The following is a 13397-nucleotide window of genomic DNA, read 5'->3' as shown; positions in this document are numbered from 1 at the left end:
AGTTGCTCTTGTTGATGTTTACATCAGATAAAAGCAAATAAATAATAACTTAAGCCGCACGGCATCGACCGACCGAATAAGTCTCAGTCAGCTCAGCAGCATAATGTTTGGCTTTGTGCGTGCGGAACGCGACCATAACGCGCATAGACAGCAGTCACATGCTCTTCTAACGCATCGCTGAGTGGAAATCCCTTACTACAGTGCGACCCCGTTTTGTCGGTTCATTATTATTCACCGAAAAAAGCGAGTGTTAATTAGAATAGCAAACAAAAACCTACTTTATCACAAACGAGCGTCCTGGAGCTGTCAACCAGTGTAATCTTGACGAAAAATGGCACCCCAACCCGACCCAACCCAACCCAGCAGCCTGGCAGCTGGGTAATTGATGCGGAACGTCCCACCGAAGGCGGTCACTTTCAATTAAAACAAATCAACAATCATTCCGATTATTACGATGAAAAAGCATTACGAAATGCAAGCAGCAGCAGCAGCAGCTCATCACGCAGGGCGGCCTCCGCTGCGGATGTGGGAAATAAGCTCAGCCTCAGCGAACGAGCGAGCGGTTTTACGAATTGGCTCACACCATCATACTGGCGATCAATAGATGGCGCGGTAATGCGTGCGTGACTGACTAGGATGGAAGGCCTGTGAGAAAGAGAGATTAAGATCCAGCGAGAGTGGGTTTCTAATCAAATAAGTCTTTCCTTGTTTTCGTTATTGTTTGACCTAGCCTACAGAATAGTAAACAATTTTTATACACATTTTTTTCACGTTTTTTTAAGATAGGACTATTGAAGCGAGTACGAATGAGTAAATGAGTATGTATGACGGAGAGAGAGAGAGAGCGCGAAAAAGTAGATTTCTTAAAACGGACTAAAAGTAGAGTAAATATTACACAAAGTACGGTCGATTACTATCGTTGCGATTGCTGGGGTGATGCGTGTTGTACTGCGGCTCCGGAATGGTGGAATATACATGGCCCATGGTGCTGGTTCCGCTGTTGGGCTTACTGGCACGGTAGTACCCCACGGGAGCTCCCATATTGTTGCCACCGCTATGATTATGCATAGGATGGGGATAGGTTTGCAGGTGTGGCGACTGGTTGGACTGCGTAGACTGCAGTGGAATGTGATGTGGCGCCGACGGATGAGGCATCGCTGCCGGATGGCCGTGGTGATGGTGGTGCTGATGAAAAGGGGTGGCCGCCATTGCGTGACCTCCTGCGTGATGTAGCGACGGTGCTTCGTACTGCGGCGAGGAAGCATTCGAATGGTCGTCTTCGGTGTTGTAAGTACTGTGGTTCGGCGAGCGAGGCGGCTGCGGAGGGTACTGGACGCATACCTCCGAGTTAAGCCGCTTGGGCCACGTGGCAATCGGGGCCGTAGGATTGGTTGGGGCAGGCGTGTACCGGATGTTGATGGCCTTCCGATGGGGGGCTTTATTTACAGGAGAATTTTTGCCAATATCCGGCATGGAGAAGCGAAGCTTGTCCCAGAAACGACGATCGTCCCACGAGATAACGGTGCAGGTTCGCGTGAGAATGTCCATGATAGGATCCATCGCCAGCATCGAGTGCGGGACCGATGTGATCAGAATGAGTTTCTGCTTTCGCCGAGACGGCCGGATCAGTTCGAGGACGGCCTGCAGTCCCGCTCGAAATTCCGGCTGAGACCACTCGTGCTGCATGAATTTTACACTAACAAACAGTATTAGCTTACGGGACGCATCCGCGGCACTTTGCAACGAGTCCGACAGAAAAGCAGCCGAATGAATGTCCCGATAGTGCAGACAAAGCGCATAACCATTATGTTCTAATTCTTGTGCTATCTGACTAGTTACCGTATCGGCATCGGCAGCGCTGTAGATAAGATAGCCATCGTACAGTTTCTCATTATCTTCGCACCGCTCCATCGCACTGAGCGGGTCCTTGCAGATGCGCACCCCGTACCGGGAGTGGGCCCACAGGCAAACGTCATTCCGAAAGATGAATACCAGCGTCACAATCAGAATCGTCAGCACCAGTCCGGCTAGCACGGCAATCAACAGTGGCAAGTAGTCTATAAAATCATTATCGATAATCGTCCTTTGCACGGTCGGCGTCGCAATCGGGGCGCTCTTGTGGCTTTCGCATTCCTTTATCGCGTCCTTTAGTAATTTATTATTCGAACACTGGAATTCACTTAGCCCATTCGTGTCGTTGAATTGGCGTTCGGCCCACTCCATCAGCTTGCCAAGCGACTCGCAAGCACAACCCAGTTTATTACCACTTAACGAGATTAGCCGGAACGTGCCGCCTAGTGGCATCACCTCCCAGGGCTTCAACTCACCGAGTTTATTGTCACTAATCGTAAGCACTTCTAATGCTTTCTGATAATAGAACGATTTGTTTCCGATCGAACTGATGGCATTGTGCTCCAGATAGAGCTCCTTCAGCTCTCGTAATGATTCAAACTCGGCACCACCTATTTCCTGCAGCCCGTTGTGCTCCAGATGCAAAACCGTAAGGGCCGGGATGCCTCCGAAGGTCTTATTATTCACCGCAGCAATGTGACTGTTGTTCAGATACAGGGACTTGAGCTTCTTTTTGCCAATGAAAACATGACTTTCCAGCTGACCAAAGTTGTTCCCATCGAGATAGATATCGGTGGCATCCATAGGGATTTTCGCCGGAACGGATGTCAGCCCGGCACTGCCACAGTCCACAATGTTTGATTCCCAGGCCGTGTCATGGTAACAATTGCATCGATCCGGACATGTCATCTTGCAGTCACATGCATCAAAATCACAGCAATGGCACGTAGCAAAACAATGGCTCTCGTATTTGCATAGAAACTCACTGGCCTTCATTTCCATCAGCGGCCGTACCAGCTCGCCCCGTTTGTGCTCCATTGTACACATGACCGAATCTAAATCCTTCACCTGCGGGTACTGACGAAGGTAACTCAACTCGTTGATACGTTGTAACCATTCCATGCTGCAGTCACAGTGCACTAAATTGTCGCCGATGTAAAACTCTGGCATTGTTCGAGTGTCCGGAACAAGAGTCAGCGCCAGTGAGGACATTTCCAGCCGGCGCAAGTGATTACCGTACAGTACCACCTTCACCAGGTTCTCCTTGTTGGTAAAAGTCTCCGGGGTAATCTCCTCTATCAGATTGTTATTTAGTAGCAATGTTTCGATGTTTTTGGGGAACGAGCTCGAATTGATGTGTTTGATGCGATTGTGCGAAACGTCCAGCATTTTCAGCTGGAACCAGTTTCCCACATCGTATCGATTGCCCAGCTCGGAGATATTATTCTTGTGTATATCCAACCACTCCAGGGACTGTGGGTAGTGTGAATAATCGAACCATCCGATGTTGTTGTCGGAAATATTCAGATAGACGAGCGACGTGAGGGAAGTGAAAACGCCCGCCACATCCTCCAGCTCGTTGCTATCAAGCCGTATGGCACGCAGCGTAGGATTAGAGCTGAAAGCCGACTGGTCCACGTGGCGTATCCGATTGCTGGCCAGGTTCAGCACACGAATGGTGGATAACGCAAAAAAGGTATCCCGGGAAATCTCCGTTATCTGATTGTCGACCAGCCGCAGTCCCATCAATTCCTCCAAGCCCTCGAAGGAAGAATTGTTAATTTCCGTAATCTGGTTTTTGCCCAAATCCAGCGATTGCAGGAATTTTAAATTTTTCATACCGGACGGAATTTCCTCCAGTCGGTTATCGTTCAGACTGAGATCGTGCAGGTGGGTCAGATTTTCGAAGGCACGCTCGTGAATGTACGCAATCTGATTCGATTCCAGTATGAGCTGATTGAGGACGTACAGCTCGCTGAAATGGTACGGCTCAATCTGGCGCAGCCGGTTGTGCGACAGGAAGAGGGCATGCAGGTTTTTCAAATCGCTAAATGCACCATCGGCAATCAGTTCTATGACATTGTGCTCCAAATTCAAAATCTGCAAACTGTACAGGCCCTTAAAGACGTGCTGATCTACCTTCGAAAGGTGGTTGTAGCCTAGATTTAGCACCACTAGGCGCACCTGACCGGCAAATGTGTCCCGTTTGACCCACGTCGACGTCAGTTGATTGCGGGAAAGGTCCAGTGATTCCAGCCGGTCAAGACCTTCGAACACACCTGGCGCCAGCACCGAAAGAGAATTGTTTTGCAAATGAACTTGCCGAATTTTCCTCGACGACAAAAATAATTCCGGCGTGAGAGCTGTCAATTTGTTGTTGGAAAGATTCAGTATCTCCAACGTACCAAGACCAACGAATGCTCGGTCCGCAATTTCCTTCAGTAAATTTTCCTGCAGGTAAAGTGCATTCAAAGATCTTAATGCCGACAGTCCGTTGTCTGCCATCAAGGTGATGTCATTTCCTGACAAGTCGAGAACCTCTAAACCAGTGTTGCAGGCCTTTCCAGGCGCTATTGGACCTTTGCCCCAGTCAGATAAACCCAACTGGGAAATATCACTCAGTCTATTTCCGGTCAGATTGAGCACTTTCAGAGTATACAGTGGGCAAAATACTTCGTTTGGCAGACTCCATATGTTATTATCTGCCAGGTGAATCTCTTTAAGCTCGGTCAGACCTCGAAAGCTGTCCGGGTGCAGTTCCAGGTTCATCACAGACCAGTCCACATTGTGAGTGCTGAGCGAGAGGCTCTTCAGTACTTTCATGTTGGAAAAAGCCATCGCAGGAATATACTTAATTTTGCAATAATCTATCGACAGTCTCAGCAAACCGTTCAGGTTTCCCAAAAAGTTACCGGGCGTCGTCGTCGATTCTAAGGAACTTTCAAAGAACATTATGTCGTTACACTCTAGTTTCAGCGATTTAATCCTATCAATTTGATAACTACTTATATTAGCCAGCAGACTCTCGGTCTTGGTTATAGTTTTAATTTTACACTGCAGCTCGTCGGACTTTTTCTCCTGCGAAACTTCCAGTACTGCACCGGTCCAGGAGCATCCCTTCGGTAAGGCGTCATCGTGCCGCAGAAAGTTGTTGCGAGCAGCGCTGACTGGCGTGCACAGCCCTAACGCCGCTAACGTCACAAAAACAGTGAGGAACGTACCGCTTTTCTGTGCCGAAGCCAGATTGATCAGTTTCTAGAAGCACCCGCAAAGACCAGCCAAACGATTTGCAAACCACCGACGACTAATTCACTTCCAACAACAGCTTTCGCTCATTCCACCACTGAACTCTTCACATGACATTTTCGCCACACCTGTTAGCCAGCAGGCAGTAGTGTTTCATTCGAGTACACTCCAACCGATGCCGATGCACTTCACTGGCAGTTGTTCTAGTTTCAAATTGCGCATAAAACGCACTAAATTATCAACTTTATTATCTCATCTCATGCAACATAAACACTTCTTTCTATTGCACCATTTACCGACCGGTTTGGGGGTCATGAGGTGGTCACTTGTTTTTCCGTTTCTTCACAATTCCCTTGCCGAACAGTATGTTGTGTCTTCTTCGCCGCTTCGGTACATGAAACTAATACAATCGGCAGCCTCACAGTCGACGGCAGTTGACGCGAATGCGAAAAACACGTAATGGGAAGGATGTAGTACCGTAGGTTCACCGGGTGATGGTGGCGAAGACCGCGCCGGAGAAACCTTCAACACACGAAACTGACGGTTGTTGTTTGAATTCTTTACCACTATTTTTTCACTCTCCCCACTATGTTGCCTTTGCTCGAACCCAGTTCAATCTTCTCCTCTGGGCTCCTCCGAGTGTTCCCCCGGCGGTGATATCCGTTTATAAATAAGCACACACCATCAACAGTAAGCACACTCTGATGCACGGCTAAGCCTATGGAGAACACATTAACACACGGAATTGTTTTATATAGCTATTTTCTTCCTCTTGCACCGCTAACTGCCCAGCTCTTCCTTTTCTACTGACTAATTTTATAATGCTTTTATACTTCGCCTTCTATCTAGTGTGATCAGGCGGCAAACCGTAGCACAAAAACAACATTCAACTCTGTCCGTACAAGAGCGAGAGCGTCTATTCGCTGCTGTATTGGTGGAACGTATTTCGAAACGACTGCGGTTGGATCCACGATTGAAAAAGGCGTCTTTACACGTTCGCGGTTCGGCAGCGACTGGTCAATGGGCTTGCGAAACACGGTCCACACGCGACTTCTGCTAGAAGCACCGCCGAATGAACCTATTTCGCGCATTCCAAGAGCGCGTGAGAATCGAAAAATCGAAACCGAAAGGAACCCTCTCTGTTTATGACCCACCGCGATACGACCGTAAGAGCGATAAATTTGATTGATCCTGCTCGTTTTGATATTTCTCAACGATTCAGCATCAAATGAAAGAGAAACACAAAACTCTGAATGAATATTTTTCCCCAGCTTCATTCTCTCTCGCTGAGTATACACGATTTTGTCTCTTCGCTCGGGCTGAGAAAAAAACTACAAATGAAACTCACGACGCGAATGAGAGAACGTTCACGCGAACGAATGAAACTGTTTGCATCAAACACGTACGTTATATTCATTTGAATTCATCGATTGATGAAGCTACGTTACAGCCGCGAATGTGCGACAGACGCAGGAGAGCCGACCAACTTGTAAAAGTGAATGATTCTCATAAGTACACTTCCGGAAGGCGATAGCGGCGCGGCGGCTTCTCAAGTTTGCCCATCGCTTTTCCATGCAATTTTTACTGGCTAGATTACTTCATTATACGAAGAGCTCGGTGGTGAAGAAAAGCTTCCTCACACCGCCGCCGCGCTGTCCAGTAGCGTTGCGGCAGTCGATGCTTGCCGGGTTTGGAGAGCTCGCTACGTAATAATCAAACCTAACGAAGAAACACTTTTGTATTCAACTCTAGCAATTTGTGATTTATCGGTATCTTTATAGTAATAATTTGTTTTTGTGCAGCAATAACTATTTCAAGCTTGTTTTTTTATTAATTTATTTCGTCCAATTTTGATGCGCTACATTCTAACTCTATAACCTAATTGCAATCTTTACTTTTACTATACTTCACATGTTCAATGTCCAGTGGCGTAAAATATATCTACTTACTTTAAAGTACTTAGCAAAAAACTCACGGACTTTCTTTTTGTTTAGCGGAACGAAGGGAAAAGTAAACTTTCCACTTTGACGATCGAGTTTATTCTAACATATCGAACCAATTTAGCTTTCAGCTAAATTCTTACCGAAGAGCGAACAATATCAATAGCAATCGAAATGACAGCTGGATCATCAATGGGTTCGGACATCTATGCCCACTAGACTAAAGATCAACTTCTACACTCTACTTGATTATTAACCGAACTGTATATATATTACAATGCCTTCACCCTTAGGATCGAACTTATGCTTAATATTTTTACAACTATTTACAACATAATAAATTCGAAATTATTGAAATTATAACATTAGAATTCAATCGAATATTGAACATTTCATTTATAATAAACATAGCTTCCATCGAACTTCTTTTTTCTAGCTCGGCTAGATCTACGCAGATCTTTATCACTGTTGCTTCGAGAAGAGTCGTGTTGAACTCTTGAATCCTTTGATCGTAAAACATTCGGGTGTACTTCGTTTCTAGTTGGTACAGGTAGTTCCAAGTTCGGCGAAAATCCCCGGAATGGTTCGTCGTCATCGGAGCCTTCATGTCGCCTTTTTGAACCCCGGCATAGCGTAGGTGTAAACCGGTCCAACTGAAGCGCCGTATTGCGCCTGCGTTCAGTTTCACTGAGCTTAATCTGCCCCCTGTGGGCCGAGATCAAGGCTGATCCGATCGAGATCTGTAAAGTATTCAAAGAGATTCTTTTAACAAACGTCGCTTCTAACCATTTCTGTGTTTCTTTCATATTATGATTTCTGTAATAAACCTTGTCTCCTGAAACTAGTTTATTGAACGGATCTTTAAGTGCCTTTTCAAACTGAACATGCTTTTCTTCATCGTCAAATTTGGATTGCTTAATCATTTTTTTGAAGTTTTTATTAGGGTTTGTCAAATCTAAAAGCGTTTTCGGTTTATAGCACAAAACTCTTTCAGACGGGAAATCTCCTCCCTCTGTCAGACAAGTATTACGGTAACCAAACAAAAAGTAGTCCAGTTTATCCTGGATACTTAAACTCTTTATCTCGGGATCAAGGAGAAATTTCTTTAAAATATCCTTTGCCACTCGTACTAAGCGTTCCGCTTGACCATTACTTTGTGGATGGTAAGGCGGACTTTTCATCACCTTGATCCCTTGTCTTTCAAGAAAAGAAATAAATTGTTGGGAATTAAACGGTGGTCCATTATCCGTCACCACAACATCCGGTAGACCAAAACGAGTGAATAAACTTTGCATGTTTTTAATAACTTTTTCGGCTTCCGTTCCATACTTCATCCATATTACTTCCAACCATTTCGAAAAACTGTCTACAATTAGCAAGAATACATTTCTTTCATGGTAGAAAAAATCCGCATGGATTCTACTAAACGGTCGAGTAGTTGGCGTCCATTTAAATGTAATGTTTTGCCCTGGCACAGAAACCATTTTTGCACAAACGTCACATTTTTTAACATAACGCTCAATGTCGTTATTAATGCCAAACCAGTATAAATATCTTCTTGCTAATTGTTTCATCTTGATAATCCCTACGTGATTTGCATGGAGTAGCTTCAACATCTTATTTTGGAGCGAAAATGGTATTACTACACGGTTCTGGAAAACTAAACAACCGTCCGTGATTTCTAAATCCTTATGTTGTGAATAAATATTTCTGAAACTTCTCTCTAATCTTTCTGGCCAACCATGCTTTGTAAAATATATTACCTGTTGAAGATATTGGTCATTCTGAGTCTCTTTAGCTATTACGGAAGAATCGAGAGGCAGTTCAATAGAAAAATTTAAACTATTCACGCTATAACTATCAACAGCTTTAGGAACCTCGTTGCTTAAAGGAAATCTGGAACAAAAATCGGCGTTGCTCATTTTATCCGACGGTCTGTACAAAATATCGAAATTGTAAATGGACAACTCCATTATGTAACGTTGCAACCTAGTCACGAAAATTGAATTACGTCCCGATTTACCGAAAATTCCTAAAAGCGGCTTATGGTCAGTATATACCGTGAATTTCTGGCCGTACAGGTATTTATGGAACTTCTTTATCGTTGATACTATTGCCAGTGCCTCCAAATGCAGGATCGGATAAGATTTTTGTGCTGTATTCAGCGAAAAAGAGGTGAAACTGATCGGCCTTTCTACTCCACCAATAGTGTGAGCTATCACTCCTCCTAATCCGTAGGATGAAGCATCAGCACAGACTATAATTGGTTTTTTGGGATCGTACAAAACTAATAAACTAGCATTGAGCAGCTGTAATTTGCATTCATTAAAGGCTTTGTCACATATAGAACTCCACACATACTTAACATCTTTTAGCAATAACTTATACAATGGACTTAAAATTGTAGATAAATTAGGAAGAAATTTGCCATAATAGTTTATGAGGCCAAGAAAAGCTTTTAATTGGGTAACATTTTCTGGTTTCTTAGCTTGCTGAATAGTTGCTACTTTCTCTGGGTTTGGCTTGAGGCCCTCCCCTGATATTACGTGTCCCAAATAAAGCAACTCTTTCACGAAAAACTTACATTTATCAAAGTTAACCTTGATATTAGTTTCATGCAATCTGTCTAAAACTAATAGAAGCCTTTTATGGCAATCCTCAAAATCTCTTCCAGCAACCAACACGTCGTCTAAATAGCAAAAGACCATATCTAGTCCTTTTAAAACCGTGTCCATTATTTGCTGAAAAATTGCAGCACTTGAAGAAGCACCTTGAGGAAGCCTGTTGTAAGTGAAAAGTCCTCTTGATGTATTAATAACGACAAATTTCCGTGATTTCTCTGATAAATTAAGTTGTGTATAAGCATTAGATAAGTCCAAGGAACAAAAACAACTACAATCAGACAAGGATGCAAATAAATCTTGCGCTAAAGGTAATGGGTACGTATTTTGAATCAAAACTTTGTTTATAGACACCTTGCAGTCTATGACAAGTCTAATCGTGTTATCTTTCTTCATAACCGCTATCACCGGCGAGGCCCATAAACTGGTTTTAATGGGAGAAATGATTTTATCCTTCTCAAGTTTTATTAAATAATTATCAACCTTTTCCTTCAAACGATAAGGGACTTGATACGCCTTTTTAAAAATCGGTGTATCCTCCCGCAACACCAAATCAGCCTCAAAACCAATAATAGGAGTAGATAGATTTTTATCAAAAATGCTTTTGTAATTGTCCTTTATATTGCTTACTATCATATCAGAACGATTCTTTGGAAAAGTAGCATTTATTGAAAATATATTCGAAAAATGCTGCCTCCAACCTTCACAAAAAACATCCAGCCAGTCTCTCCCCATTAGTGGAGTAAAGCGATGTTCACTGTTTAAAATTATAAGTTCTAGCAAAGCCTCTCTATTATTGGTTGAAACTCTCACAAAAGCACTGCCCAGTATCTCCAATGTCGATCCATTTACCACCAAAAGCTTTCTATTGTTATTTTTCAATGGAACATTTAGCAAATGTTTGAAGAAATCAGATTTGCTCATCACCGAAACTGATGAACCACTATCAATTTCCATTTTTATCAATCTACCCTCAATGTCAGCTTCTAGGAAACAAGGTTCAGCAATCCTATTAACGGATCTAATCATAAGACATGGATAATCACCTGGAGAATCATCGCTGTCATAGTCGACCCTCAGTTTTTTAAAATAGTCGTACACATTGTCAGAACTAGGCGTCTCTGCGATGAACTTTACGGAATTCTTCCTCTGATTTTTGTAACGGTAGCAATTTTTCTGGATGTGACCCTTCCGATTACAAAAATTGCAAATAAAGTTGGCATATCTTCCACGACTGGAATTCCTGCGCCCCGAACGTGAGCGCCTTCTATCATTACCTCTATGATAGCTATTGTTCATCCTATCTCTACCTCTAAATCTGTCACGACCTCTATCAACTGAATTCCGCGGCCTATAATCCGATTCACGATTTCCTAAACGATTCCGAACAGCGTTAACACCAGTATTATAATCCGAATTTAAAGCACTTGTACTTGACATTATAATTTCTTTATTCTTAATCTTCTGTTCCACAATTCTCAACGTCAAATTATCAATTTCAAGAATGTCTTTTTGCAATTTCTTATCGTAAATCCCGTATATCAATTGGTCCTTAATAGCGGAATCGCGAAACTCTCCAAAATCGCATTGCTCTGCGAGAAGCTTTACGGCAAGTATAAAATTTTCACCAGTTTCTGTTGCACCTTGTTTCCTAGACCTAAACTTATGCCTCAAAATCGTGTCTGATTCGATTTTATCAAAACGCTCCTTTAGTTTTTTTGTAATTGCCTCATAGGTAAGAGTTCTCAGCTCTATACCAGGATAAAGTAATTTGAGTTCCTCAAAAACATGCATTCCCGAGAAACTCATAAAAATATCTTTCTTTTTATCTTGCGGTATGTCATTACACGAAAAGAAATACTCTAGCCGCTCTACATAATTCGAAAAAGACGTGCCAAAGACGTATGGGTCTATTGTCCCCATTAACGCCATACCTGCACCAGATCAAAGCGACTAAAGATATATTTTTATAATAAATATAAAAGGCAATTTAAAAATAATAGACAAAAAAAAACGTACCTTGTCTAATCAGTTGTTAAACAAAACCGTGAAGCTCCTCGCTATTGTCCGTTCCACCGGATTTGAAAAGGCACTTCCGCCTTTGTGTGCTCCACAGAATAGCGCCTTTGTCCGGGATCCTAAAAAATGGTCACCTCCGCCTTTGTCCGCAATCTATTCAGACCTACGAAATGGTCACAGCCTTTGTCCGGAATCTTGTCGTACACGAAATGGCCACGGCCGCCTTTGTGTAGCTGGTACAACAAAGCCCGTCTCCAGGATCCTTTGAACGCTCCGTCCGAAATCGTAATTCCGTATTTCGCCCGCCTCTAGCGCGAAAAACCCGGTCAATCGCCAACTTTTTATACCTTGAAAAAGGTAAACACAACGAACCGGCAATCGGCGAAAGAAAAGCCCAGATTGCGTTAGTGTACTCTATACAACTCTATACCGTAGCATGCAACTATGTTGCCGATGCTGAGAGCGTTGCTTTGCAACCGACTGGCAAAACTAGCAAAAAGGAGAAAAGAAAGAAAAACAAAGGCAAAATCACTAAAAAATGCTTAGCTTGCGGATCACTTTGTCAAAAAAAAAAAAAAATCCTAAAATACACTAAAATGGCGTTCCACTTTTCACTAAAAAAGCCCTGTGGCTTATTCACTTACCTTGCGCTGATTTAAAGTTGATAATTTGCTCTAGATTCTGCCCAAATTCGGCGTTCAAAAACGCTACCGAACGGCACCAAATTATCGCCCTGTACAAAACACTGTGTAGCGAAATTTCAGCTACCACTAAATGCCACTTTATGCACTTATTCAAACACACGCGTAGCTAACCGTTTTGGCTCGTCGCCACTTTAAAGTACTTAGCAAAAAACTCACGGACTTTCTTTTTGTTTAGCGGAACGAAGGGAAAAGTAAACTTTCCACTTTGACGATCGAGTTTATTCTAACATATCGAACCAATTTAGCTTTCAGCTAAATTCTTACCGAAGAGCGAACAATATCAATAGCAATCGAAATGACAGCTGGATCATCAATGGGTTCGGACATCTATGCCCACTAGACTAAAGATCAACTTCTACACTCTACTTGATTATTAACCGAACTGTATATATATTACACTTACATCTCAAAAATTTGCTGTTTCTGATTCTTTAACAGTTTTGGATACATTATAAAAATTCGTTTTTTTAAATGCATAGGATAACCCGGTCTAGATTGTTACAGAAGATTAACCTGATTTTTACTAAACGCTGTTACGATGTGCTGTAGTTACGAAATCTGGGAGTTACTGGAAGAAAATTTCCCGGTTTTTACATAACATTGTTACATTACACTGTAACATTGTGGTGATGTTAATATAACACTGCAATCAAGCTAAAACAATTCAACGTCACATAACGGAACTAGCGGGAAATTAGCAGTCATTAACCTTTGGTCAGAGAGCCCAATTTCGGAAGCAGTTTTTGGGCCCAAAAGCGGGGTTCTGTTTATAAAAATGTTTGAAATTGGTAAAATCGATGACGACTAATTTCACCGTAAGTTAGTTTTATTGTTATATTCTATATTATATATTATATAGATATGGATATATAAGTAGATATATAAATAGATATATTATTTCAGAGTGGAAATTCGGGAGCCGTGCACGAAGCAATTGTTAATAACTTTTGTAGTACAATACTTGACACAATCATAATTTCACAAACATAATTTCAAATAACAAGAATTGCGTACAA

At 42.6% G+C, this 13397-nt stretch overlaps 2 protein-coding genes across 2 annotated transcripts; both read right to left on the bottom strand.

The window, feature by feature from the left end:
* Positions 1-390: 390 nt before the first annotated feature.
* Positions 391-5087, bottom strand: LOC128738946 (toll-like receptor 6). Its single transcript, XM_053834444.1, has one exon. The coding sequence runs from the start codon at positions 4801-4803 to the stop codon at positions 892-894; it is 3912 nt and encodes a 1303-aa protein (XP_053690419.1). The 5' UTR covers positions 4804-5087; the 3' UTR covers positions 391-891.
* Positions 5088-7429: 2342 nt separating this feature from the next.
* Positions 7430-12772, bottom strand: LOC128735481 (uncharacterized protein K02A2.6-like). Its single transcript, XM_053829962.1, has 3 exons — positions 12322-12772; positions 11678-12166; positions 7430-11611 (listed from the first exon to the last, which is right to left on the bottom strand). Exon 3 carries the CDS (start codon positions 11588-11590, stop codon positions 7430-7432), a length of 4161 nt encoding a protein of 1386 aa, XP_053685937.1. The 5' UTR covers positions 11591-11611; positions 11678-12166; positions 12322-12772.
* Positions 12773-13397: the final 625 nt, after the last annotated feature.

This window comes from Sabethes cyaneus, chromosome 2 (genome assembly GCF_943734655.1).
Source record: "Sabethes cyaneus chromosome 2, idSabCyanKW18_F2, whole genome shotgun sequence".
Classification (NCBI taxonomy): Eukaryota; Metazoa; Arthropoda; class Insecta; order Diptera; family Culicidae; genus Sabethes; species Sabethes cyaneus.
Note: the sequence above shows the minus strand (reverse complement) of the source record. Positions and strands in the feature narration are given on the sequence as shown.